The sequence below is a fragment of the Mirounga leonina genome, unplaced genomic scaffold (assembly GCF_011800145.1).
Source record: "Mirounga leonina isolate KUSES-001 unplaced genomic scaffold, KU_Mleo_1.0 Mir_114, whole genome shotgun sequence".
NCBI classification, from domain to species: Eukaryota; Metazoa; Chordata; class Mammalia; order Carnivora; family Phocidae; genus Mirounga; species Mirounga leonina.
Genome location: NW_023270265.1, coordinates 21600845 through 21628104, shown reverse-complemented (window position 1 = coordinate 21628104; position 27260 = coordinate 21600845). Strand labels below are relative to the sequence as shown.

Genomic DNA, 27260 nt, shown 5'->3' with positions numbered 1-27260 from the left:
TTTGTTCCATAGACATTGCTTGCTAAGTGATGGATAAAATTGAGAAGGAGCAGGTCCATACATCTCTGGGAAGGAATGATCCAATCGTCTTGGGGACTTGGCTCTTGGGCAGACTACTGCCTCCTGGCAAGGCATGAGCTGTAGCACTGGGCTTCTTGGACTCTCAGTCTAGATCCCGGTCCCTGAGTAAGATCCCACTCCTGTTTTCAGCAGGTTCTTCCTCCTTGCCTCACATAAGCAGATATTCTTTTTTTTTTTTAACCATTTTATTTATTTATTTTTGTGGAGAGAGACAGCAAGAGAGGGAACACAAGCAGGAGAAGGGGGAGAGGGAGAAGCAGACTCCCTGCTGAGCAGGGAGCCTGATGTGGGGCTCGATCCCAGGACCCTGAGCCGAAGGCAGATGCTTAATGACTGAGCCACCAGGCACTCCATAAGCAGATATTCTTAAAAAAGAAAAGAAATCTACAAGAGATTTCACAAATCTGATGATCAGAATATCCTTTTCTGATAAGCCACACTGCTAACACTAGGAGCAATCCATATGCCCAGCAACAATAAAACTTATAAATAAAATTTGATGCATTCATATAATGTAATGCATTGCACAACAATGAAAATGAATAGTAATAGTTACTGCAATGCAACAAAGGGACATATCTTTTTTTTTTAAATTTTATTTTATTATGTTATGTTAGTCACCATACAATACATCACCAGTTTTCAATGCAGTGATCCACGATTCATTGTTTTCGTACAACACCCAGTGCTCCATGCAGTACGTGCCCTCCTTAATACCCATCACTGGGCTAGCCCATCCCCCCACCCCCCTCCCCTCTAAAACCCTCAGTTTGTTTCTCAGAGTCCATAGTCTCTCATGGTTCATCTCTCCTTCCAATTTCCCTCTCTTCATTTTTCCCTTCCTTCTCCTAATGTCCTCCATGCTATTCCTTATGTTCCACAAATAACTGAAACCATATGATAATTGACTTTCTCTGCTTGACTTATTTCACTTAGCATAATCTCCTCCAGTCCCATCCATGTTGTTGTAAAAGTTGGGTATTCATCCTTCCTGATGGCTGAGTAATATTCCATTGTACATATGGACCACATCTTCTTTATCCATTCATCTGTTGAAGGGCATCTGGGCTCTTTCCACAGTTTGGTTATTGCGGACATTACTGCTATGAACATTGGGGTGCATATGGCCCTTCTTTTCACTACATCTGTGTCTTTGGGGTAAATACCCAGGAGAGCAATTCCTGGGTCATAGGGTAGGTCTATTTTTAATTTTTTGAGGCACCTCCACATTGTTTTCCAAAGTGGCTGTATCAACTTGCATTCCCACCAACAGTGTAAGGGGGTTGGTTCCCCTTTCTCCACAACCTCTCCAACATTTGTTGTTTCTTGCCTTGTCAATTTTTGCCATTCTAACTTGTGTAAGGTGGTATCTCAATGTGGTTTTGATTTGAATTCCTCTGATGGCTAATGATGATGAACATTTTTTCATGTGTCTGTTAGTCATTTGTATATCTTCTTTGGAGAAGTGTCTGTTCATGTCTTCTGCCCATTTTTGGACTTTATTATTTGTTTTTTGGGTTTTGAGTTTGAGAAGTTCTTTATAGATCTTGGATACCAGCCCTTTATCTGTAGTGTCATTTGCAAGTATCTTCTCCCATTCTGTGGGTTGCCTCTTTGTTTTGTTGACTGTTTCCTTTGCTGTGCAGAAGTTTTTATCTTGATGAAGTCCCAAAAGTTCATTTTTGCTTTTGTTTCACTAGCCTTTGGAGATGTATCTTGAAAGAAGTGGCTGTGGCCGATGTTCTCCTCTAGGATTTTGATGGATTCCTGTCTCACGTTGAGGTTTTTCATCCATTTAGAGTCCATCTTTGTGTATGGTGTAAGCGAATGGTTGAGTTTCATTCTTCTGTATATAGCTGTCCAATTTTCCCAGCACCATTTATTGAAGAGACTGTCTTTTTTCCATTGCATATTTTTTCCTGCTTTGTCGAAGATTATTTGACCATAGAATTGAGGGTCCATATCTGGGCTCTCTATTCTGTTCCATTGGTCTATATGTCTGTTTTTGTGCCAGTACCATGCTGTCTTGGTGATCACTGCTTTGTAATATAGCTTCAAATCAGGCAACATGATGCCCCAGCTTTGTTTTTCTCTTTCAACATTTCCTTCATGATTCGGGGTCTTTTCTGATTCCATACAACTTTTAGGATTGTTTGTTCCAGCACTTTGAAAAATGTCATTGGAATTTTGATCGGGATGGCACTGAAGGTATAGATTGCCCTGGGTAGCATAGACATTTTAACAATGTTTATTCTTCCGATCCATGAGCATGGAATGTTTTTCCGTCTTTTTGTGACTTCTTCAATTTCTTTCACGAGTGTTCTATAGTTCCTAGAGTATAGATCCTTTACCTCTTTGGTTAGGTTTATTCCAAGGTATCTTATGGTTTTTGGTGCTACTGTAAATGGAACAGTTTCTCTCATTTCTCTTTCTACAGTTGCATTGTTATAAGAAAGCAACTGATTTCTGTGCATTGATTTTGTATCCTGCCACATTACTGAATTGCTGTATGAGTTCTAGTAATTTGGGGGTGGAGTCTTTTGAATTTTCCACATAAAGTATCATGTCATCTGTGAAGAGAGAGAGTTTGACTTCTTCTTTGCCAATTTGAATACCTTTTATTTCTTTTTGTTGTCTGAATGCTGTTGCTAGGACTTCTAGTACTGTGTTGAAAAATAGTGGCAAGAGTGGGCATCCTTAATGTGTTCCTGATCTTAAGGGAAAGGCTCTCGGCTTTTCTCCATTGAGGATGATATTCACTGTGGGTTTTTCATAGATGGATTTTATGAACTTGAGGAATGTTCCCTCTATCCCTATACTCTGAAGAGTTTTAATCAGGAAAGGATGCTGTATTTTGTCAAATGCTTTTTCTGCATCAGTTGAGAGGACCATATGGTTCTTCTCTCTCCTCTTATTAATGTGTTTTATCACATTGATTGATTTGCAAATGTTGAACCACCCTTGCATCCCGGGGATAAATCTCACTTGGCCGTGGTGGATGATCCTTCTAATGTATTGTTGGATCCTGTTAGCTAGGATTTTGTTGAGGATTTTGGAATCCATATTCATCAGGGATATTGGTCTGAAATTCTTTTTGATGGGGTTTTTGCCTGGTTTGGGGATTAAAGTAAGGCTGGCCTCATAGAATGAGTCTGGAAGCTTTCCTTCTGTTTCTATTTTTTGAAACACCTTCAGTAGAATAGGTATTATTTCTTCTTTGAATGTTTGGTAGAATTCCCCAGGGAATCCATCAGGCCCTGGACTCTTGTTTTTTGGGAGGTTTTTGATCACTGCTTCAGTCTTGTTACTGGTTATTGGCCTATTCAGGTTGTCAATTTCTTCCTGTTTCAGTCTTGGGAGTTTATGGGTTTCCAGGAAGGCATCCATTTCATCCAGGTTGCTCAGTTTATTGGCATATAGTTGTTGATAATAATTTCTAATAATTGTTTCTATTTCCTTGGTGTTAATTGTGATCTCTCCCCTTTCATTCATAATTTTATTAATTTGGGTCCTTCCTCTCTTCTTTTGGATAAATCTGGCTAGTGGTTTATCAATCTTATTAATTCTTTCAAAGAACCAGCTTCTAGTTTCGTTGATCTGATCTACTGTGTTTCTGGTTTCTAATTCATTGATCTCTGCTTTAATCTTAATTATTTCTCTTCTAATGCGTGGCTTAGGTATCGTTTGTTGCTTTTTCTCTAGTTCTTCAAGGTGTAGAGTTACTTGGTGAATTCGGGATTTTTCTATTTTTTTGAGTGAGGCTTGGATGGCTACGTATTCCCCCCTTAGGACCGCCTTTGCAGTATGCCATACGTTTTGGACCGATGTGTTTTCATTCTCATTGGTTTCCATGAGTTGTTTAAGTTCTTCTTTGATTTCCTGGTTGACCCAAACATTCTTGAGCAGAGGGGTCTTTAGCTTCCAAGTGTTTGAATTTCTTCAAATTTTTTCTTGTGACTGAGTTCCAGTTTTAAAGCATTATGGTCCGAGAATATGCAGGGAATAATCTCAATCTTTTGGTATCGGTTGAGACCTGATTTGTGGCCCAGTATGTGGTCTTTTCTGGAGAAAGTTCCACGTGTGCTCGAGAAGAATGAGTATTTTGTTGTTTTAGGGTGGAATGTTCTGTATATATCTATGAGGTCCATCTGTTCCAGTGTGTCATTCCAAGTTCTAGTTTCTTTGTCGATTTTCTGCTTAGATGATCTGTCTATTGCTGAGAGTGGAGTATTGAGGTCTCCTACAATTAACGTATTGTTATCAATATGACTATTTTGGTTAACAGTTGGTTTATGTAGATGGCTGCTCCCATGTTGGGGGTGTAGATATTTACAATCGTTAGATCTTCTTGTTGGATAGACCCTTTAAGAATGATATAGTGTCCTTCTGTGTCTCTAACTACAGTCTCTAGTTTAAAATCTAACTTGTCTGATGTAAGAATTGCTACCCCAGCTTTCTTTTGAGGTCCGTAGTCATGGAAGATGGCTCTCCATCTCTTCACTTTCAGTCTGGATGTATCTTTAGGTTCAAAATGAGTCTCTTGTAGACAGCATATGTCCTGTCTTATCCAGTCTGCAACCTTGTGCCATTTTATGGGAGCATTTAGGCCATTCATGTTGAGAGTGATTATTGAAAGATATGAATTTATTGTCATCATGTTGCCTATGAAGACCTTGTTTTTATAGATTGTCCCTGTAAATTTCTGTTCCATATCATTCTTGGGGTCTTTCTTCTTTTATAGAACCCCGCTTAATATTTCTTGCATGGCCGGCTTAGTGGTCACATATTCTTTCAGTTTCTGCTGGTCTTGGAAGCTCTGCAAATCTCCATCCATCCTAAATGACAGCCTTGCCAGATAAAGTATTCTTGGCTGCATGTACTTCTCATTTAGTACCCTGAATATGTCTTGCCAGCCCTTCCTGGCTTGCCAGGTCTCTGTGGATAGGTCTGACATTATTCTGATGTTCCTCCCTCTGTATGTAAGGAATCTCTTCCCCCCAACTGCCCTTAAGATGGTTTCCTTTGTTCTAAGATTTGCGAGTTTTATTATTACATTCCGGGGTGTTGGCCTGTTTTCCTTGATCTTGGAAGGGGTCCTCTCTGCCTCTAGTACACAAATGTTTGTTTCATTCCCCAGATTAGGGAAGTTCTCAGCTACGATTTGCTCAAATATATCTTCTAGTCCTCTCTCTCTCTCCACTCCCTCAGGGATCCCAATAATTCTGACATTGGAACATTTCATAGTGTCACTTATTTCTCTGATTCTATTTTCATGGATTCTGAGTTGTTTTTCCCTGGTCTCCTCTTTTCCTTTCTTGTCTATTAATTGGTATTCTAGATCACTAATTCGTTCTTCTGCCTCACTTACCCTAGCTGTTAGATTATCTAGATTAGATTGGATCACATTCATAGCATTTTTAAGTTCTGCCAGTTCAGCTTTCATTTTGTCCTTAGAGACTCTATGTTGCCATTAATCGATTTCTCCATTCTAGCTACTGTCTTCACAATTGCTACCCTGAATTCCATCTCCGACTTCTTTGTTATATCTATATCCATTTGTAAATCTGTGGCATAAATCATAGTCTCTGAGTCTTTCCTATTTTGGGGGTTCCTCCTCCTAGTCATTCTGTTGAGGGGTGGTTGAGGGAATGTATAAAGTCCAAATTATTGACCACAACCCAAGCAAGATGCACCTGTTTTATAGGGACCTTAGGATTGCTGGCCTCTTGTTTCCCCAGCCTGTCTTCTGGAGGAGGGGCCTGACGTGCTGTTACTCAGGCAACCCTTGTTTGGGCAGAGTTGCCCTGCCCCTTGTGGCAGGGGATGGGCTCAGCGAAAACCGGTTTTGGGGGGTTTTTGTTCTCTGGTGGCTTTCCGAGTCTCTTCTGAGAGTCAGAGCAGAAGAGATCGTCTCCAAACCTCTGCCTCAGAACAGAGAGATTGCAGTCTGTTCTTCAGTAAGCTCTCCAGGCCACACCATATCCGTTTCTGTCCATGCTGCTATAAACTGCAGCATCCTGAGTTGTGCGCCCCTCAGCAGCGCTCCCAGTCCTCACCTCCAGGTCGGGGCACATCTCTGCCTTTTGTGTTTCTAAAACTGCCAGCCGCCCCCAGTTTGCACGCCTGACCCCGCCACTCTGGGTTTCCATCCAGGGGGTTGCCCTAAAGTCCTTTCCCTGTCGCTACAGGTCTGCGAATCTGTGCCCTGTCCCTAGCGCGGGAGGCTATCGTTAACCGGTGGTGCAGGATCCTGATGGCTCCCTCCGCCTTCCATTTATCCTCCAATATCTGCCCGCAGAATCATGGCTCCCTGCTTTGTACCTCAAAACCAAATGCCTGTGATATTCTGTTTGTAGAGATCCAGATCTATCTTATATCTCAGGCTGATTTCATGGGTGTTCAGAGTGGTCTGGTAGATATCCAGCTCAATTCTGGGGACTGGTTGGAATAGGGTCCCCTACTCCTCTGCCATCTTTTCCCCCTCCTCTAGTTCTTGAATCTTTCAAAGATATTAGCTCACCTTCATGGCACAAACTGTAGGCAAGTGACTGAGATGATGCAGCTGTTAAGAGGAGGAAAGGAATCTGCTCCAAAGTCCACACCCCATATATCTCTCACAGCTTCTTTCTTTATAGAGAAAAGTCACCCTTACAAGTTCTAGGCAGTTTCACCCTGAAGATCTCTGTGGCAAGCATATCCACTGCGAGCATTTCCCTCACATAACTAACTGTCAAAAGGACATATCTTAAGCAAGACACACAAGAATCCATACTGTATGGTTACATTTGTGTAAATGTAAATTTCAAAACCAGACAAAACTATACTATATTATTTAGAAATGCATTAGAGTGATATAATTATAAAGAAAAGCAGGAAGTGGTATTGTCAAATTCACTACAATGGGGGAAAGGTGGTAACAAAATCGAGAAAGGAAACAAACAGTTTATGGGTGCTGGCAATGTTTTCACTCTGAGGGGTAGTTATGCATGTATTCACTTGATAATTATCCAAATACATTAGGTTTTAAAAACTTTTAACTTTAGAATACTTTTAGATTTATGGAGAAATTTCAAAGACAGTAGACCCCACATTCAGTTTTCCCTGTTATTAGCATCTTACATTGGGATGGTATATTTGACACAATCATAAACCAATACTGATAAATTATTAATTGAAGTTCATACTCTAGGGAGTTCCTTAGTTGTTTTTGTTTTGTTTTGTTTTTTAACCTATGTCTTTTTCTTTTCCAGGATTCTATCCAGGATACCATATTACATTTAGTTGTCATATTTCTATAAGTCTCCTCTTAGATATGACAATTTCTCACACTTCCCTTGTTTTTAATGATCTTGACTGTTCTCAGGAGCACTGTTAGGTATTTTATAGAATGTCCCTCAGTTAGAACTTGCCTGATATTTTTCTCACAATTAGACTGGGGCTATAGGTTCTGGGGAGGAAGTCCACAGAGGTAAAGTGTCATTTTCATAATATCATAGCAATATCATCCCTGTTGATGTTGATCTGGCTGAGGTAGTGTTGGTCGTGTCCCACTGTAAAGTTATTCTTTTTTTAAAAACTCCTTTCCATACTGTCCTCTTTGGAAAATCCCCATGTACATTTAAGGTGTAGGGAGTTATTTTCTATCTCCTAGAGGGTGGAGTATCTATGTAAGTTATTTGGAATTCTTCCACATAGGAGATTTGTTTCTTCAAGTGGGTTTACAAGAAGGAGTAAGATGGCACTTAAAGGGTTATTTAGGAACCAAATAACATCATCAAAGATCAAAGATGTGGTTTACGAGGAAGGAAACTACTTAGGTCATATGACATAGGACCAAGGAGTGAAAGAGAAGGAAATTTTGTATCCCACCCCCCTGAAGAAGTTCTGCAGCTTTGGTCAGCGAGAAACCATAAATTGACAGATAAATATTTTTCTCATGTTCCCTGATGAAAATCTCATACGAGGGGACAAGTGGGCTATTAATCAATCTGGTTATGTATTTTCTTAGTAACTGTTCATTACTTCCTACAAAGTTAATATGATTACAGGACCATGATTCATCATGCTTCCGAGCCAGCCTGACTGAGGTTAAATCCTGGCCCTGGGAGGTATAAGATCCTGAGTCAAATGGAACTGTTGTGAGGATTACATAGTTTAATATATGTAAAGTATTAGGACAGTGTTTATTCAAAAGTAGGCTCTCAATAAATCATGGCATGTTAAATATTACTGATATTATTATCATCTGGATTATATTTGCAAAGTCAATATTCTAGAACATAGCCACCCAAACGTTGCTTCACTGTGGAAATGGTGTCCAAGTTTCAAGTTGGGATTCAGTTGAATGTTCTGCAGACAGGGGGAAAATGGCTTTCTCTGTTACAGGTCAGAGACATTGGACTGGTGGTGCGTACTGGCCGTAGAGACAGGAAAGAGAGAGAATGGGAGGGTCCCAGCTATCCCAGCAAAGCCACGGGTGGTGTGGGAGGACACCATGTTAAGGTCTGGGCCGGCTGAAGCATCAGGTTCATCTAAAGGATGTTATGAGGTGGGCGTTTGTAAGACTGGGACTGGTCTGTTACCATCCTCTGTGGAAAATAATTGGTTTCCTGTCATTTTATTATTTTGTGCCTGCATGTTGAGTGTGTGTGTGTGTGTGTGTGTGTGTAATCCCGGTAAATATGATTTTTTTTTTCTCAGATACTGTATTTCCTTCTGCTTAGTTTCCTTATTTTCTAGCCTTGTGGGATTGGATAATCTTCCAGGCGAGTCTCAAGGAGATTGTTGGAGTAGGAAGGCACAGAATTCGGCTCTCTCCAGTAAGGAAGAAGAGCATGACTGAAGGGTGGTCCTAAAATGGGGACTGCTGCCCAGTGCCCACACTTGAGTGCTCAGGCCCCCAGATGCCTTGGCTCAGGCCCCCAGATGCCCCCAGCACTGAAAGGTGTGATGGCAGCCACTAACTACAACAGCCCCATTTATGTGGCTTTCACAATGTAAAATTGCTTATCTCATGTCATCCTTACAACAACTCTATAAAGCATTATGGCCATTCCCATTTTACAGATGACAAAACTGCAGCTTAGTGAGATTAAGTCACTACCCAGGTGACATAAATAGAGTGCTGGCAATGTGTCCACAAAGTTTGAGCCTGTAATCATCTCAGGCAGCCTCCTTTCTAAGGTTCTGTCTGAACTTGTTATCTACTTATATCCAATTTCTCCAAATGTGCAAACCCTTCTTAAATCATAGCATCTTAAAGAGGGACAACAATATTAAGAACTTGCAGCTCCTATATGACCACACACTCTTTTCTACACATTTTTTTTTAAAGATTTTATTTATTTATTTGACAGAGAGAGACACGGCGAGAGGGAACACAAGCAGGGGAAGTGGGAGAAGGAGAAGCAGGCTTCCCGCTGAGCAGGGAGCCTGACGCAGGGCTTGATCCCAGGACCCCGATATCACAACCTGAACCAAAGGCAGATGCTTAACCGACTGAGCCACCCAGGTGCCCCTCTACACATATTAATATTCCAAATTTCCATTTCCCTACAGTGGGGCTCTATGTGTCTCTTATGCCTCCGTGACTCACACGTACTCACACAGGCTAAGCTATTTAGTCTCTGTGCTGGTAAATTTAAAAAGTCATTATTAATGAGCTTTATAGGTCGTACGAAATGTTAACTGGAGTGTTTTTAGAATTCAGATGTTCCTAATCTACAGGAACTAGAAATAAAAAGAAGCTGAGGGTTAGCCCCTCTACAGTGTCAAGAAATGCCTTGAACACTGTAGGAGAAAAGACTGTGTCCTGCCCTGAACACGCTGTCAGGCTTTGCCCCAGCTCAGTAGGCATCACGTAGGCAAGTGAGTTCACCTCTCTGGGCACCACTTCTTCATCTGTCCAGGGGAGCTGGACGGGTTGACCTAACAATCCCACTGACACTTTGAGATTCTCTCAACCCTATTCCTTTTCTGCTGAAGACTTGAACTCTTTAGGTTTCTGTGAATGATTCAAATGGGTTTTCTGGCAGGAGTAGTGAGAGATTTGAGACAAACTGGAAGAGAACCCTGCAGGCTGGGTGAAGCAAAGACCATGAGATTGTCACTTCTTTCTTTGATGTAACTTTCACCGAGTAGGCAGCTGCCACAGGAACGGGGCTGAAGGTTATTAGTTATCGAGTCTTTGTTTCAGCCAAATCAACAATAAAGTGTGGTTCCTATGGGTCTTGGGATCTGGAAATCCCTTTGCTACACACAACACTGTGCTGGAAATGATAACATGGGGCTCTGTTCAGGAATGGATTCCCAAATCCTGGCAGGTGGTCCCGGAAACAGTGCTTGCTGATATGGTTTCAGTGAATTCTATTAAACATCCCTACCCCCATCTTTTGTGTTCAGTGGTTCTTTTCAGAGGAGCAGTCACTTGGGGTAAAAAACAACAACAACAACAACAACAACAACAAAAACCAAAAAAAGCCCAAAAAACAAAACAAACAAAAAATTATTACGGGTACTGAGGGACATAGCTTTTAATGTGATTTCACTATGGCTTTACAGGATATTTGCATTTTTGTGGGTTTTCCCCCTTCTAAGACTACTTAAGATGGGAAGTGGAAGAGCAATATTCTTGGGATGGTGATTAGAAAGGGAACAAGGGAATGAGTAGAAAATTGGAAACAAAACTTTCAGGAGAGGTGATGGGATGAAGTATCACTTGAAGGAACCCCAGCACCCCACCCACCCCCCCAAAAAAGATGTTAAGGGAAACTCAGAGGCTAGGTCTCTAAGACTCAATCAAAGGCAGTATTCCTAAAAGTACTTTAGAAAGGCTGACACCTTTAAGTAACACCACCACCCCAACACAGCCCCAAGAGAAGGATGTTATAAAGAAGAGCCATACGAAATTCATTATTTGAACTCCTGAGGGATGATGCGTCTCTTCTAGCAGGATTTAACAAAGGGATTCAGTCATCTCAGTATGAGGAAAAGGCATGCTTCTTCTCTAAATCATCTGTCTGATTTTTCTTACAAATACTGTGAAACTTATCATGGATCAAATCCTCTCTTTCCTTTAGTCACTAAGAATTCTCAGAACAAAATTTAGTCACTGTAAGTGATACACTTCAGTATGTTTTACTTTTTCCTCTCCTGTTTCCCTTTTCTCTTAATATCCTCAATTATTTATATTTATTCTTATAAGCATCTACGAAATCTTTTGTGGAAGGAGGTAGGTATATACCTACATACCTATAAACATGGAATTGCAGATAGAGGTAGACATAGATTAAGGACGGAAATGGCTATGAGGTGCTTTCTGTGCAGACATGTGTTTATTTGTCGATGGTCCTCTTTGTGTATAGAGATTGCTACTAAAGTCAGCCGACAGTTAGTGCGAAAACTTTCAAATAATCTTTGATTTGAGATAATCTTAAAAAAAAAACCCAAAAACAACTGGTAGAAGCTACTTGTGAGACATTTCAGCTTAAGGGGCAAGACACTGGGGTAAGATTATTCTTTGAGCATCTGGGTCCTTTGGAGAAATCTGGAATATAGGTTTACCTCCCTCCTTAACAGCATTAGGGACTCAGACACAAGGCATTCATTTCTTTTGTTCACAACAGATTCTAAAGATCCAGTGCTCCAATTCCACAGAAATTCTTTCCTAAAAACACCGTGCCCTTCCCAGAGACAACCGGGGAAGGCTTTGCAAAACAAATCACCATGTCTCATAAATGTACACAAGTGTGTATGAAGACTTCAAGACAACTGCAAGGCATGACCCATGAGTACTGACTACAGATAAAATCTTCCGGGCAACAATGTCAAAGTCGGCAGACCCAATGGTTTTGGGTGGCGCTAGAGGATTCCTCCAGCTGGACCAGGCTCTGCCATTTGAGTGTGGCCTTGAAGAGGCACAACACATGCCCTGAGACTGCTGATTTCTGGACTTCCCATTTGGTTGTGGGTACACATGTCTAGATGGGCAGCAATGTCTGTGGATACAAGAGCGGTTGCAGCAACTGAATAATTATAAAGCTACAGATGCCACCTTGCAGAGCTGTGCTTCTGGAAGTGAGATCTGTGAACCACCTGATTTACAATCACCCAGAAGTCTGGGGGAGCCGCTAAAAGCACCGATTTCAGGGTGTCACTCCAGGCCTAATAAATCAGTATATTTGATTTAAACATATTTTAATATCCGTCCCTGTGCCCCTCCCAGGGATTAATAAAATCTATCTTTATAGAAGCTATGAAATAAATAAAATATCATGGTTCTAATGCTAAAATATAATTTGTTGAATTTTCAGAAGTGACAGGATAGCTCTAGTTTGTCCTCTTTAAAGAGGTAACAGGTGGCAAGAAGTCAAATTATGAGCAGTAATTCTAGAACAAAGCAGCCAATTTAGAAAGGTGAATTCAAATTCAGAATTGGTAAAGTTAGAATAGAAAGCATGGCTTCCTGATGAAGGTGGTGGGTTTTTGTTAGGAGTCCACCTAAAACCAACCTGATGTAGGAGAAAGAAAAAATGAGCATCTCTCTTTTTAAAGTATAAAACTTACTGCCACCGTGCTTTATCCCTTAAGGAATTTTTCCTAGAGCTGTTGCCTTCACTGGGGCTGTCCTCATCCTCGGCCTCCAGACTTCGGCTGCAGCTCCTGATGATCTGAAAGATGCTGTTGACGGTGGACTCCTTCTCTGAATTCTTTAGGCCATTATGTCCCACTCGTTGTAAGAAATTATCTTGTCCACTGTAATCAGCTACGAACTACAGAAAAACATACCAAGAATTTGTTATTGCAATTTCATGTACTATGTCTAAATAACCTACTTGGGTAGGGAAATAAAATCGCAGTAGTCATAAATAATGGCATTTGCGCCTATTTTATGGGAAGAAAAAGAAAGAGTCTCCAGGAAAAACATTTTTTTCGTTTCACCACATGAGTTATTAGAATCCATTCTTGTTTCCACTAAGACAACTTTAGTTCCTCTAGGAATCAACACTCCATTTCGAATTTACAACACAAAAAGCAATATTATTTCAAGGTTCCCCAGGGAGAAGATTAGCCACTTTACAGAAAATGGGTAGGGTTGTTTTATCCTGGTAGTGAGAATCGAGAAAAACCATGACAAAAGTCTATTATTCTATGGAACCAGATAAAATTCCTGGGGCCCAAGGAAAACACTGAGAAAGGATGACGTTTTGCTTGATTGCCCTTATATCCTATAGTAGCACAGAGGCTTCCTGATGGTTTTAAAGCTCTTATGGTCTGTATTCAGGATCAGGAAGTTCCTCCCATTCGACATAAGAGCTCCCGCTGCGCCACTGGATGTGGCATTCCGGGCTTCTAAGATACAAGGAAGCCGGTGTGGGTGCAGCCTGGGGGGCTTGCTATAAGCTTTCTCCTCCATTTAGTGCACTTTTATTTTCCTGCATAAGCCAGAGAGATGCAAGCTGGTAGTGGTGCCTGTACCTGCCAGGGGCTCGTTAGTCTCCCTGATAGCAGGTGATGACCTGGTTCCCAGGTGACACAGAAGAGGCTGAAGTTTTAGGAGTTGTCTCATGGCCACTGAGAAGGGTGGGGTATGTGAGTGTGAGTGTGTGTGTGTGAGGTCAGTAGTGGTGCTGTTGCCAAGTGGGAATGACCCTAGATTTGGGTTGGGGCTGCCAGGTATGGGGAGGGGAGGGGAGGAGGGTGGGGGGATGAGGTCACTGGGTGATGGACACTGAGGGCACTTCATGTAATGAGCACTGAGTGTTATATGCGACTGATGAATCACTAAACTTTACTTCTGAAACCAAGAAAAAAAAAATCTTGGGAAAGTTCTCCCCAATTCAGTCCCTTCTTTCATTTCTAAACACCTTTTTCCAGTTTCTCAAAGCCGGTTCTCTCCAATGCCCGATGCCCCGAGTCAAAGTTCACAGGGTCCTCTCCCCTCTCAGAGTCAGGAACAAAAAGTCACGGGCCTGGGAGAGCTGAGGTGGCTGTGATCAGAGCCTGGAGCTCGTCTTTTGATGAGAGGCCAGCTTCTCCAGCATCCTCCCACAAAGGGGGAAAGCAAGGCAGCACTGACCTCCCGTCATGCTTTATCCCTCTAATTCCAAAAAGTTAATACTCTCACTTGACTTTTTTTTTTTTTTTTTAATTTTATTTTATTTGTCAGAGAGAGAGCACAAGCAGGGTGAGTGGTAGGTAGAGGGAGAAGCAGGCTCCCCGCTGAGCAAGGAGCCCAATGCGGGACTCAATCCCAGGACCCCAGGATCATGACCTGAGCCAAAGGCAGACGCTTAACCGAATGAGCGTTAAGCATCTGCCAGGCGTACCTCACTTGACTTCTTTTATCCTTGGCATCCAGACATTCCCATCCAATGAGAGAAGAAAACCCCATCATCCCTTAAAAATCAGAAAACAACACCCATTTCCACTTGTACTTAAGCACTGCCCCATTAAAGCTAAGTTAACAAGATTAAGCCCCAAACCGTGCTAGCTGGCATTATTTTCTCCAGAACTTCCCAGGGCCTAAGTGTTACCCAACACAACAGCAACAACGGATAACCTAGGCTCAGCAGGCTCTCTCTTCTGGTGACAATGACACTTCAGATTTTGAAAGGCCTCACCTCTAGAGTTTCTTCTTGGGAATTGTACCTCGGGCAAAGCTTCATGAGGCCAGAGGCTCCATCCAGTACTTCACAGAGCTCCTTCAGAAACACCCCACAGAAGGGAACCACCTTACAGCCGGGTATGTGCAGGGCCCGCGTGACCACCTTCCTGTACTCGCAGGAAGATTCGTGCTGAGCCATGGCGTCCTTCAGGCTCCTCATGGTCTCCAGGTCAGACTGGTCCATAAACTGCCACATTTTTAAAACTTTTCTTGACCTATTGCAAGTAAATGATTTTTTTTTTAGATAAAAGGAGAAATAATATCATCCACAGTATATAGCCTAAATTCCATGCAAATATATTCTTTTTGCCTCAGTTTTCCTTATGTTGTAATATTTATTTAGGACTCATATCTCCACCTACTTCCCCAAATGATGTATTACTTTTAGAAACTGAAACACAAAATTAAGTAGGACAGATACAAATAACACGTGTGGAAGGAGTTAATTTTGGAAGGTGGGCACTGAACCTAGGTTTGAGCTTTTCTGGCAGCTGTAGCCAAGAGGGAAACCTAGTGGGTAATATGGTTTGTACAGATATTTATGGAGGATTGTCTGCAGAAAACATGGTCCATCCACTCCTCTTGATCTTTTAAATGTTATCCTTGGATTAGGCCAGTCCCTCAGTGAAATACATAAACCCTGTTTTGACCTCTTTTGTACAACTGCTTTTACTAAATCCAGCTTTGACATTAAGCCACTGGCCCATCCTGAGGGACATTATCTTAAAATACTATTTGCATAACAGGATGTTAAATAGGACTTTCCCTGTGATGAAACTGCTGCTGAGAACAACAGGTGACATTGTACCCCACCTCCTAAAGAGAGGCACCAGGTCGTCATAAGGGTACCCAAACTGCTCTGCCATCTGTGGTCTGTAACTGTCCATCAGCCTGTGCAGAGGAATTGGATCTGAGCAGGCAGGAAGGGGATATTTCCCTGGATAGAGTTGTCAGAGGGAGGTATGTGAAGGGAGGAGGATCAGCCCCAGGGCAGAAGGCTCCAAGTGAGCTCCGTGGAGAGGCTGAGCTGTGTCCTGAGTTTGTTGATCACAGAGCCCGTTGTGTGACTCTTGCCTGGGAAGGTCTAAAGATGACCGGCTGCCTAGAGCTGCTTGAAGGTTCCAGTGGGCCTGTCTTGCATTTGCAGAGTCTGGGAGGGCAAAGCACTGAGCACTTCCTGTGAGTCAGGAAGGGACACCGTGAGGTGTCGTTGCACCTGAACTATCTAGAAAGACCTGCCTGCCGAAGGAGGGGATCCTAGCAGAAAGAGCCTGTGAGGGCAGGAAATCCAGAGCTGGATCCTGGGGACTGAGGGGGCCCTGCCCCTTGCCAGCGAACGGTGCAGTGGGAGGTACCTACAGGGCAACAGGTGGGGGAACGGAGGAGGAGTACCTAGGAAGAAACCCTAAGAGCACGTCGTATCTCTCTCTGTGGGAGCACCTAGGCCAGATTACAAGTGTCCCAGTCAAATGAGACCTTTGTTCTCTTCACCCCATCTCCCTCCCTCTTTCTTCTCCCACCCACTTTTTCTGTAGGAAGAAAAGATAAACCCCGTCCTCCCATTCTACTGCAGGTTTCTGAGACTAAGCTGTGAAATGTGGGGAAGGGTGAAGCTTGAAATCAAATGAGATGTTGAAATTTTGATTTATATCAGACTGGATTAAAAAATCACTATATCATACATAAGACATTCAAAGGACATAGAGAAGTACAATATGACAAACGCCCAGGCACCAACCTCTCAGTTTAAAAAATAAAACATTAATAATGTAGTTGAGGCCCCAGTGGGTTCCTCCATGAGCATGCACTCCTCCCTCCCTCACCGAAGGGGACCACAACTGTACTTCAGCGTCCTCGTGCCCTTACAATTCTTTATGCTTCCCCAACATATGTATATATCACTAAGCAGCTTATAGAACTGTCTGTGTGCTTTTAAACGTTATAGAAATGGTGTCACACTGTAGGTACTCAGACAACCTGCTTTTCTTGCACAGCTGTATGTTTCTGAGATTTATTCATGCTCATGAGCCTAGGAGAATGAGACAAGCTACTGACCACATCAGTGACTGCGAAAGCTATAGGACCTCCCAAGGTATAACCCAGAGTCGGAGGGAGGAAGAGCCTATTAGGCAGGTTTGAAAGACAGTGATGTCAGAAAAATAAAATTGTTTCCTGATTTCACCCCACTGAGTCCAGCTACAACTGATTTCTTACAAGGTGGTGAGAATCCTTTTTGGGGCATGAAATGGAAGTATAAATAAAGTGAATACGTGATTCTCATTATTGGATCATCCTTCTTTCCATGGGTAATGGGGTTGTAATGGTAGATTTGGGGGCAAAAGACAAATCTCAGCAAGAACAGATCAAATTATTTTTGTTAGATTGATAATTGACACTATTTTAAAACCTTTATTTCTTTTTATGTTTATAAAGGTACTAGATGTTCATTGTAGAAAATCTGGAAAATACCAAAAATAAAGAAAATCCACCCCCAGTGCTATCATCCACAGACAACATTAGGTATATTTCCTTCCAGTATTTATTCTATTTGTAGGTGTCTGCTCTACATATTTTATAAATGTTGTATAAATATTGCTGACGTTATTAAGTAAAGACAGCCCTGTTCCCAGATATTTTTATGCATTATATATTGCTTGTTTTCCAATGATACTAAACATATTTCATACACATCATTTTTGGTGGCTACATAATATTCCATTGTAAGGATGCATCATATTATTTCCTTCATTTCCCCACTGATGTGCATTTGGGTTATTTATATTTTTTTAAGATTTTATTTATCTATTTGACAGAGAGACAGATAGAGAGAGAGAGAGAGAGAAGAGAGCCCAAGCTGGGGGAGGGGCAGAGAGAGAGGGAGAAGCAGGCTTCCTGCTGAGCAGAGAGCCTGATACGGAGCTCTTTCCCAGGACCCTGAGATCGTGACCTGAGCTGAAGGCAGACGCTTAACCTACTGAGCCCCTGCTTTTCTTGCACAGCTGTATGTTTCTGAGATTTATTCATGCTCATGAGCCTAGGAGAATGAGACACAATTCTCACAGGCGCCCCACATTTGGGTTATTTTAAATTGATACCATGATTGAATAAAATATTGTTCTATGTAAATCTTTTTACTCCTAATTGTTTCCTCCAGTGATCCACAGCTCCTGGTGTAGTATAGACCCCATCCACAATCAACCAGTCTTTTCTCTTATGTGCAGTATTATATGTTAGAAGTGACAGTGTGTGATGTCTGAGGCTAGGCCATAAAAAGCACTGCAGTTTTTGCCTTGCTTTCTTGTTGTTCACTTTGGAGCAAACCAACTGCCATGCTGTGAGGACAATGACATCCAGAACAGAGGAAGCGAGGTCTCCAGCCAATAGCCAACACCGGCTTGCCAAACACCCAGGATAAGCATCATTGAAATAGAATTGTTTTATCATATGATCATTCTTTTTTTTTTTTTAAAGAAAAGTAACACATGTCTTTTGTAGAAAATTTATCACAAAGAGAATCCAATCATCCAAATCATCTCCTGTTCTCTCAGTATTCTTTCTATTTTTTCCTTCTTTTGAGCCACGCCTGATACATTTGTATGACCACTTTAAATGCCAGTGACATTATCGTTTGAGTTTATTCTTAGTTAAGAAAGTTCAAAAGGACAAAAAAAATTTCCAACTCTGAGAATTTTCCTTTCCTCCCCCAACCCAGAATCCCTTTGCAGTGATCTGGAGAATCAGAGAAAAATCTCAATAATGTTATGAAGCAAGATCTATTTATAGTGAGAACCCTCATTGGGAAGGTGAATCTCAGACACTAACAACAGCAGGTTCATTTTCTAGAGCCTTACTGTATGCCAAACATGCGTGCTAAACACTTTGTACTATCTCACTAAATCCTGTGTGAGGAGGTAGGTGCTTTTTATTATTATCATCCCCATTTTACAGATGAAGAAACTAGGGCTCACTGAGATCAAGAAACTGGCTCAGATCACACAGCTATTCCATGGGGGTGCCAGGATTTGATTCCTTGTTATCTGACCCAACAACTTATACCCTTCTGCCCCATACCACATTACCTCCCACAAGAATGAGGGGCAGTTACTTTATGCCAGATAACTGAAGCTGAAAGGGAGTAAGGCAGGAGATTTATTGATAAGATGGTGATCTTATTATTAGCTTAAGGGAGAAGGCATATGAGCAGGATATGAGAGGTTAAGGGCAACGGCTCTCAAGTCAAGGTTGCCTGCATTCACATCCCAGCCATACTAGGTGGACTTAACTTCTCCTAACTTTAGTTTCTTTTTTTGTATGATGTGGGAATAATAAGAGTATCGACCAAGAAATTGCTCTGAGAATTAAAAGACTTAATGCATAGGAGATGCATAGTTCAGTGCTTGACACATAGTAAATGTTCAATTAAAATAACAGCTAACACTGAATGCTTGTTATCAGTGTCAGCCATTCCCAGTCGGTGGATGGGAGCCTACAGTGCTGAGGCAGTTCATCAGGCAGAGCTGGGAAGAGACTGATAACAGTGGGGTTTACAGGGCACAGAGGGCAGGTGGGGGTCACCGATGGGATTGATGGAGTTGTGCACCCAGATAATTTTACCCAGTGTGGCCAACAGCATGGGATCAGAGCAGATATAGCTAATTAGGATCGTGACTGGCCACAGCGGCTGAATTCTGCTGCTGTATCTTTGAGGGACAAGGTTTGTGGTGTTAACAAAGAATAACGTATTTCCCGCAAACAATCACCCGCAACCAATTGCCTGGTTTGGATAAATGTGGTTTCCAGGGCAATTAATTCGGTGCCATTTGGCTGGTATCCAGATAACTGTGTTCCCTACTTCCATACCTGAGGCCAGCCAAGAACTCCATGACAGCATTGTAGTTGCCCATGTTCCAGCAGCACTTGGCCACGTGCACCAAATAGGAGAAGACTTCTCGCTTCTCCTCCATGGAGCCCGCCGTGAGGATCAGCCACGTCACCCAGGAGCTCACCTGGAAAATGCAGAAAGGGGCATCCACTGAACCCAGGTCCTGCAAACTCGATGAATATTTTTTTCACAGGAAAACTCTTTTTCTTTTTTTAAAATCAATTTAGTATTAGAAAATGAAGGCCCCAGCTGAGGGATCTGAGGTGAAGCTCTAGGCTCCATCACTGCTTTGCTATGGGATTCTGGGAAAGTCATTTAACCTCTCCATATTCTTCATCTTCCATCTTTAAAATAAGGAGGCAGAAAACCATGAAAGAGCCACCAACAGATGAATGGATAAAGAAGATGTGGTGTATATACACAATGGAATATTATGCAGCCATCAAAATGAAATCTTGCCATTTGCAACGACGTGGATGGAACTAGAGGGTATTATGCTAAGCGAAATAAGTCAATCAGAGAAAGACAAGTATCATATGATCTCACTGATATGAGAAATTTGAGAAACAAGACAGAGGATCATAGGGGAAGGGAGGGAAAAATGAAATAAGATGAAAACAGAGAGGGAGACAAACTGTAAGACATTCTTAATCTCAGGAAACAAACTGAGGGTTGCTGGAGTGGAGGGGGGTGGGAGGGATGGGGTGGCTGGGTGATGGACATTAGGGAGGGTATGTGCTATGGTGAGCACTGTGAATTGTGTAAGACTAATGAATCACAGACCTGTACCCCTGAAACAAATAATACATTATAATTTAAAAAAAAGGCAAAAAAAAGAAAAAGAAAATATGGAGGCAGAAACGTAATTCATAAACTCCCTCTTGATCTATAAAATTCCACGGGACTATAAGAAAATAAGGCCTAAGGATAATATTGTTTTAAAAATACATTTAAACACAGTTGACGGATGGACAGCAAGATTAATAATAACCCGCTCCTAAGTCCCCCCTTTCTGATATGCAGCCTCAAAATCCTCTGCTTAATCTCTAAGGTTATTTATTTTTTTAAGATTTTTTATTTATTCATTTGAGACAGAGATACAGAGAGAGAGAGAGAGCATGAGCAGGGGGAGAGGAGAGGGAGAGGGAGAAGCAGGCTCCCTGCTGAGCCAGGAGCCCGATGCGGGGCTCAATCCCAGGACCCTGGGATCACGAACTGAGCTGAAGGCAGATGCTTAACCATCTGAGCCACCCAGGCGCCCCTCTCTAAGGTTATTTTGCTGCTCTCTATACTTTGGTGCTTGGACACTAGTGTTCATTTAAGTCACTTGCTCCATCCTGGCTAATGTCTGGGCTGATAAACCTAGTTGTTAACAAACCAAAGCCTTGGTCTTGACCTCACATGGCCTGGGAGCTGCATTGGTTCAGCAACAGTGCTGAAATCTGGGGCCAACCCATTTCCCTGGCCTGAGGGAGAGGGAGGCCTGAACTGAGTTCTTGGTCAGTTACCCATGGCAACTGCCCGTCCCCCATTGATAAAATGATAGGAACGAATGGCCTTTAGTGCTGACAGCAATCAGAGAGGGCAGTCCAAACCCATTTTTCCAGATTAAGAATCTATGGCTCAAGGGAGAAGTGATTTTCTGAGGTCCCAATTCCTGTTGATGTCAAAATGAGGACTCCCCGTGGGGTGCTCTTTTATCTGATGAGGGGTGACAGTTTCTTTTAAACTTGTCACTGATTAAGTTTTTCTAAGCACTCAGTTAAGAGCAGCACCTCTGAACACAGAGTTGGAATAAAAGGAGAAGATGCCAAGAAGAGTCCCAAAATATGATGAAAGCAATGAAAAAAGCAGAACAGAAGAGACAGGTGCTGAACACCCCTTTCCTTTCCCTACACAGAAACAACAGGGAAACAGTGGCAACAGGGACCTTCAGTGATAAGACAGGGTCACCCTGTGGTACCAGCCAGCAGTGCTGACAGGTATGTGATGGACCACCTGCCACCCTGAGCCCAGCCCCAGCCCAGGGGGCTCCCAGCACGCACCTCTGCTCTCTACCTGCTCTGGACTTTGTGCAACATCAGGAGAACAGATCTGGAATCAGACTCCTAGTCCAGATCATCCTGCAAGGAATTCAGAGCCTCTTGGGAAGAAGATAAGCTAAGATAACCATTTGTTCTGATCTCCTGGGGCTGTTGGGAGCAGCTGGGCACCTTCTGGGATTCCTAGAGCCAACCCCTCTCCTGCACTATAAGCAATTCCTTGCTCACTGTCTCCATGCCTTGTCCCCTCATCACCTGGTTACCCAGTTAAAAGTCACCCTGTGAGACTCTGGCTCTCTAGAACAAGAAACTGTTTTGTCAGTAAAGCTTGTCATTGGTGCTCTGGTGCATTTCTTCCTTCCGTGTGATTTGCTTTTGATGAGCCCTATCCTGCTGTGGGAAGCCATGAGCAAACACTTAGAATCATAAAATTACTGACTCTTTGAGCTAGAAATTCAAACCCATCTCCTTACAAACAAAAATGTATCCCCAAAAGTTAAAATGGTTCCCCAGACACCCAAATGCATTAATTCTTGAGACCTCATAGAAAGAATATATTCTTTCTAGGCTTTAGCTCCTTTTTTTTTTTTAAATTGAAACTGATTGCAAATCAGTGGCTCTGGAAAGTCACAGCTCTTTCAGGCTATTCTGGTACACTGCGATGACTTACTAGTCTAGTGGCCTGAAAGGGTTAATTCATTTTCCCTCAGAGAGACTGCTTCATGAGCAGGCGCAGACTACCACATGGTTTGTGCCTCAGTCCTGATCATGCATCCAGATTTATTTCCTATCAGTCAAATCATTTTCCATATACTTTCCCACAATGCTAGGAAAAAAATAGCGATACGATATTTCACATGGAAACCTAATTTAAACCAGCCGTTCCATCTCTGCGTGTGAGTCCCCAGGGCCTGGTTGTTGGGATTATGTAAGCACTGTTATCATAAACACACGCACACACACACCCCATCTGCTTACAGACATCAGGGATGATTCTTATTGTGGCCTAATGTATTCATAATTTCATGGGCATTAAGTGATGAGAGTTTCATCACTAATTATGAAAAATAAATGTCACCAAAAAACCCCACGAGGATTTGGCAACGACTGAAAAATGTTGCCTCAAAGCATAAATGGTGGTTGTATTTACTAAGTGAAAAACAGGATGTGTTGCCAACTTAGAAAGAATTTCAGGACACTGGATTCACACAGAAAAACACAAAAATCACATACATAGAAAGTACTACGACTCAAGCATAGGGAACATGTTAAATGACTATTTTGCCTTATTTGAATGGTCAGCACAGAATAAAGACAGAATCTGGCCCCCAGCCCAGTTCTGTAAGAGTTCCTCTGGAGGCTCTGTGCTCCCCCTGAGGGCCCGACCCAGGTTCCTGCCTACAACTTCTGCACAACTTCTCTCCTGCCGTGTCTTTTCTTCCTCTCTTGCCTTTGTCAGTACTCTTAGGCCTAGCCAAACTGAACTGCTTGCTCTCCTCACATCAAACACCTGGTTGGCATCACACAAGCTCAGTTTGGAAGGAATGTTCTTGCTCAATTCATAATTACCTTTCCCTGGCCTGCCATGTCCGGCCCATGTCCTTTGTAAAGCCAAATCCTTACGTTCGCCACCAGGCCCCTGTCTGTTCTCCAACCTCCACCCTACCTATGCTTTTAGGAAGATGACCAAGGCCTTTTCTCATTTCAGGGGTCTTCTACGGGAAGGCTTCCCCCCAATCCTGACTTTGATTTAGCTAACCCCTACTTATCCTTTAGGCAAAACTTCCCTCAGGCTCTGCCATCAGGATCCTTGCCCTGGGCCCCACGCTTTAGAAGGCCCATGTTGGGGCGGAGGGAAGTGTCTGCCCAGTGGTTGCGTACCCACTTCCAGATCATTCATCCCTGTAGCCCCAGGACCCTCAAATCCCCCATCCAAACAGCTCAAGCCCACTTCTGTGGGTGGATCATGACACTAGGCCTGAAGGCTGACTGGGGGGCAGGGCGGTGTGGTGTGTGGATGCAATTTGAACTTGAGGTCTGAGGTATCCACACACGGGTATACACAAGCCAGCATGGAAAGAGAATGAGCAGGTCACAGGCTGGGGCCTTCTTTGTACTTCCTCCTGGCTCCCCTAAACTTAGAGGCAGGGCTGCCTTTAGGAATCCGATGAAAAGCATCACCTTCTTGAGGAGGCCTACTCTGTGATGCCCCTGGTCTCCCTGACCCCAGACCCCCTACACAATCAGCACCGTGTTCCTCAAGAGTGCGCACCAGCAGCAGTGCCTACGGCAAGCGCTCCATGAGATCCGGTGAAGGAGACAGCGTGACTTCCTCTAGGAAGGCTGTTCTGATGGCTCACCTAGCAACTCACATCCAACTCTTCCTGTTTCTCCCTGACTTAATGTCAGACTTTGAGACCGAGGTTACGTCCGCACTGGGATTCTCATTGCTGCAAGGACTTGCATCTGCTTTATTTTTATTATCTTTGTGCCTCTGACTCTTTCACATGGGTCTGTTCTGTCTCCACTACTAGATCTTACGTCCTCAAGGACAGAGACCATCTTTCCCACATCTTCAGTGTGGGGGTGCTCGGTGCCTCTGACCACCAGGCAGGCCACCCAGAGTCCCAGGAGGCCACTGGCAGAGAGGATTCTCAGCCTCTACTCAGTCAGGGATTATATTTGGGAAAAGGCCTGAACACTTCCTACTGCTGTTCCCAGGTCCAGAAAAAAGAGACAAACGACTTCGTGCCAAAAAGTCTTTTTGAATATGCTGAGCGATTTTCACAGAAAGATGATCCTTTACAGTGGCTATCTGGTCACCCTGCCCGAAAGGGCTGGATTCGAATGGTGGGATCCACAGAAGACAATGAAAACCCGGCCAAAGCTGCTCTGAAGTAGCTTATGGGCAGTGGCCAGTGACACTGCCCTCCACGGAGCTTTCCTAAAACAACCCTTGGACTGTGGACGTGTGGGCATGTACACACAATGTCACACACACACACACACACACACCCTGCCTAGGCAGCACTCTTCAACATGTGCAACACTGGCCTCAGCACCTCTAATGGTTGTAGTAGTAGGGTGTTTGTTCCCGTGTAGATTCCAAGGTCTCACCCAGACTCTCTGAGAGCAGGGCCCAGGAATCTGCATTTTTAGATAACTCCCCAGTGGTTCTTAGCCACTTTTAGGTTGAGAACCGTCCCAGGGGTTCAGCGTCCCTCTCCGCACCCCTGGTGCAGTTTTGAGTCAGCTGAAGCGTCCTTCCTCTAGTACCAGTCCAATACTACGTACGGATCACCAACTCTATAACCTACCTGAGCTGGGGCTGTCCCTGTGACCCACGTGGAAGCAGGCAGGAGCAGACAGAGGGAACAGAGAGCACTGTGGAGAACATGGCACCAGGCAGAGTGGACCATGCTCACCCCCATTTCACCACTGCCTTGTGCCTGGTCCTGAGGCAGGCCGCCTAGCTATCAGCCTCAGTTTCCTCTTCAGTAAAATGGGAACGATAGTACTGACCTCCTAGAAGGATGATGAGGATGAGACTGGAGAGTATGCAAAGATGGGAGCACGACGCTTGGTGTGTAGTTACGGCCTCGATAGCTGTTTACTGCTGGGACTGCTCCTGCCGTGGGGGTGCTGTTACCTGAGTTGTGGAGAAGCTGAATTCCAGGAAGCAGAACACAGAAATCCTGAAGAAAGGAAGCTCTAGGTTCTCCTTCTAACCACAAGGAAGGACATAGCCCAAGGCTGGACCAGGAAGAATCTGTGATTGCCCTGAGAAGGGTTTGTGTCCTGAGCACAAGCCTTTCCTAGAAGGCTAACTCGCCTATTTCCTTCACTCTGAAGGCTCCCCTGACTCCTCATGAGGAATCAAACATCCCTTTTTTCCTATTTAAACCACCTGGTCCCATATATAGACATACACACGTACGTACTTCATATGTGTATATGCGGGTGTACTTCTAGTACTTTGTCTGAGACTGATATCCCCCAGCTGTGAGCTCCTTAAACCAGAGGCTGTGACTTATTCACGCCAGGGGCTCAGTGTTGAGGATGCAGAGGCCAGCAAATTACATGTGCCCAGACATCCTTCTGCACATGAAGTAGCCACAGGAGAGTCTCTTGAACTCCATGTCCTGCTTGGCATGTTTCCACTGGTGACTTTTGGTTTAGGAGGGACACAGAGGGGAAAAGAGAGGCCCCTAAAGTGTCTGAGACCGATATCCCCCAGCTGTGAGCTCCTTAAACCAGAGGCTGTGACTTATTCACGCCAGGGGCTCAGTGTTGAGGATGCAGAGGCTAGCAAATTACATGTGCCCAGACATCCTTCTGCACATGAAGTAGCCGCAGGAGAGTCTCTTGAACTCCATGTCCTGCTTGGCATGTTTCCACTGGTGACTTTTGGTTTAGGAGGGACACAGAGGGGAAAAGAGAGGCCCCTAAAGGTGGCTTCTGGAGAAGCCCTAAATACATCTTGGATTATACCCCCTCCCCTTCCCCTCACATCGCATCACAATTGTCTACAGAACGAATCTAAACCTTCTTTTTCTGGTCTTCAAGCCTGACACCATCTGATCTAAATTTACATCTTCAGCATTAATTCCCATACCTGCCCACCACTCATCTGTCTGATATTTCAACCCTACTATGTTTTGTATCATTTCCTATTCTCAGCCTATTCCTATCTCTACGCTACTGTCCAGTTTCCTTGGGGTGTGAATACATAGGGCATTTTGTTTGTTTGCTTTGGCTTTCCAATGTCTCTTAGTCGAAATCAGCTTTCTGCATCTCAATCTATACAGAATTCATGCGGCAGCTCCTCCCCTGACTTTAGGCCTGGTCTCAGTGACTTGTTCAAAGTGGGTATACGACCAAGCCAGGCCAACCAGAGTCCTCCTTGACAGAGTCATTCCCTGAAACTATCAGGAAAAGATACACAGTCTTTTTGTTGGAATTGTAAACTGTCAAGATACAAGTCAGTTGTCTGCCACAATATCAGGAGAGTCTACCTGAGAATGAAGATAACACAAAAGAGAGATGAAGATAGGGGGTGCCTGGGTGGCTCAGTTGGTTGAGTGCCTGACTCTTGGTTTTGGCTCGGGTCATGATCTTGGGGTCCTGAGACTGAGCCCCATAACAGGCTCTGTGCTCAGTGTGGAGTCTGCTTGTCCCTCTCCCTCCCCCTCTGCCCCATCCCCCACTCACGTGCATGTGTGCATGTGTGTGTATGTGTGCACTCTCTTAAATAAATAAATAAAATCTTAAAAAAAAAAGATGAAGATAGATTCCTGAGGACCTTAGATTCCTAGATCCAGCCATACTTGAAGCCCTATGAAGAGTCCATATACATAAACCCCAAAATGCCCTTATTTTGTTTAAGCAGCTTTGAGTTGCTGTTAACTTGCAACTGGCGGGGGAAAGTCTTGACAAATAAATCTGATGACCCTCCTTCTTTATTTTTTATTTATTTTTTATTTATTTGACAGAGAGAGATAGCGACAGCAGGAACACAAGCAGGGGGAGTGGGAGAGGGAGAAGCAGGCTTCCCGCCGAGCAGGGAGCCCGATGTGGGACTCGATCCCGG

At 43.4% G+C, this 27260-nt stretch overlaps 1 protein-coding gene across 1 annotated transcript in view; it reads right to left on the bottom strand.

The window, feature by feature from the left end:
- Positions 1–27260, bottom strand: part of PLCE1 (phospholipase C epsilon 1) — a 315612-nt gene that overhangs the window by 72968 nt on the left and 215384 nt on the right. Inside the window, exons 5-7 of the mRNA XM_035025358.1 lie at positions 19607–19752; positions 14703–14961; positions 12646–12851 (exon numbers count right to left, since the gene is read on the bottom strand). Coding sequence (XP_034881249.1) covers positions 12646–12851; positions 14703–14961; positions 19607–19752 — 611 coding nt within the window. The remainder of the gene's footprint in view (positions 1–12645; positions 12852–14702; positions 14962–19606; positions 19753–27260) is intronic.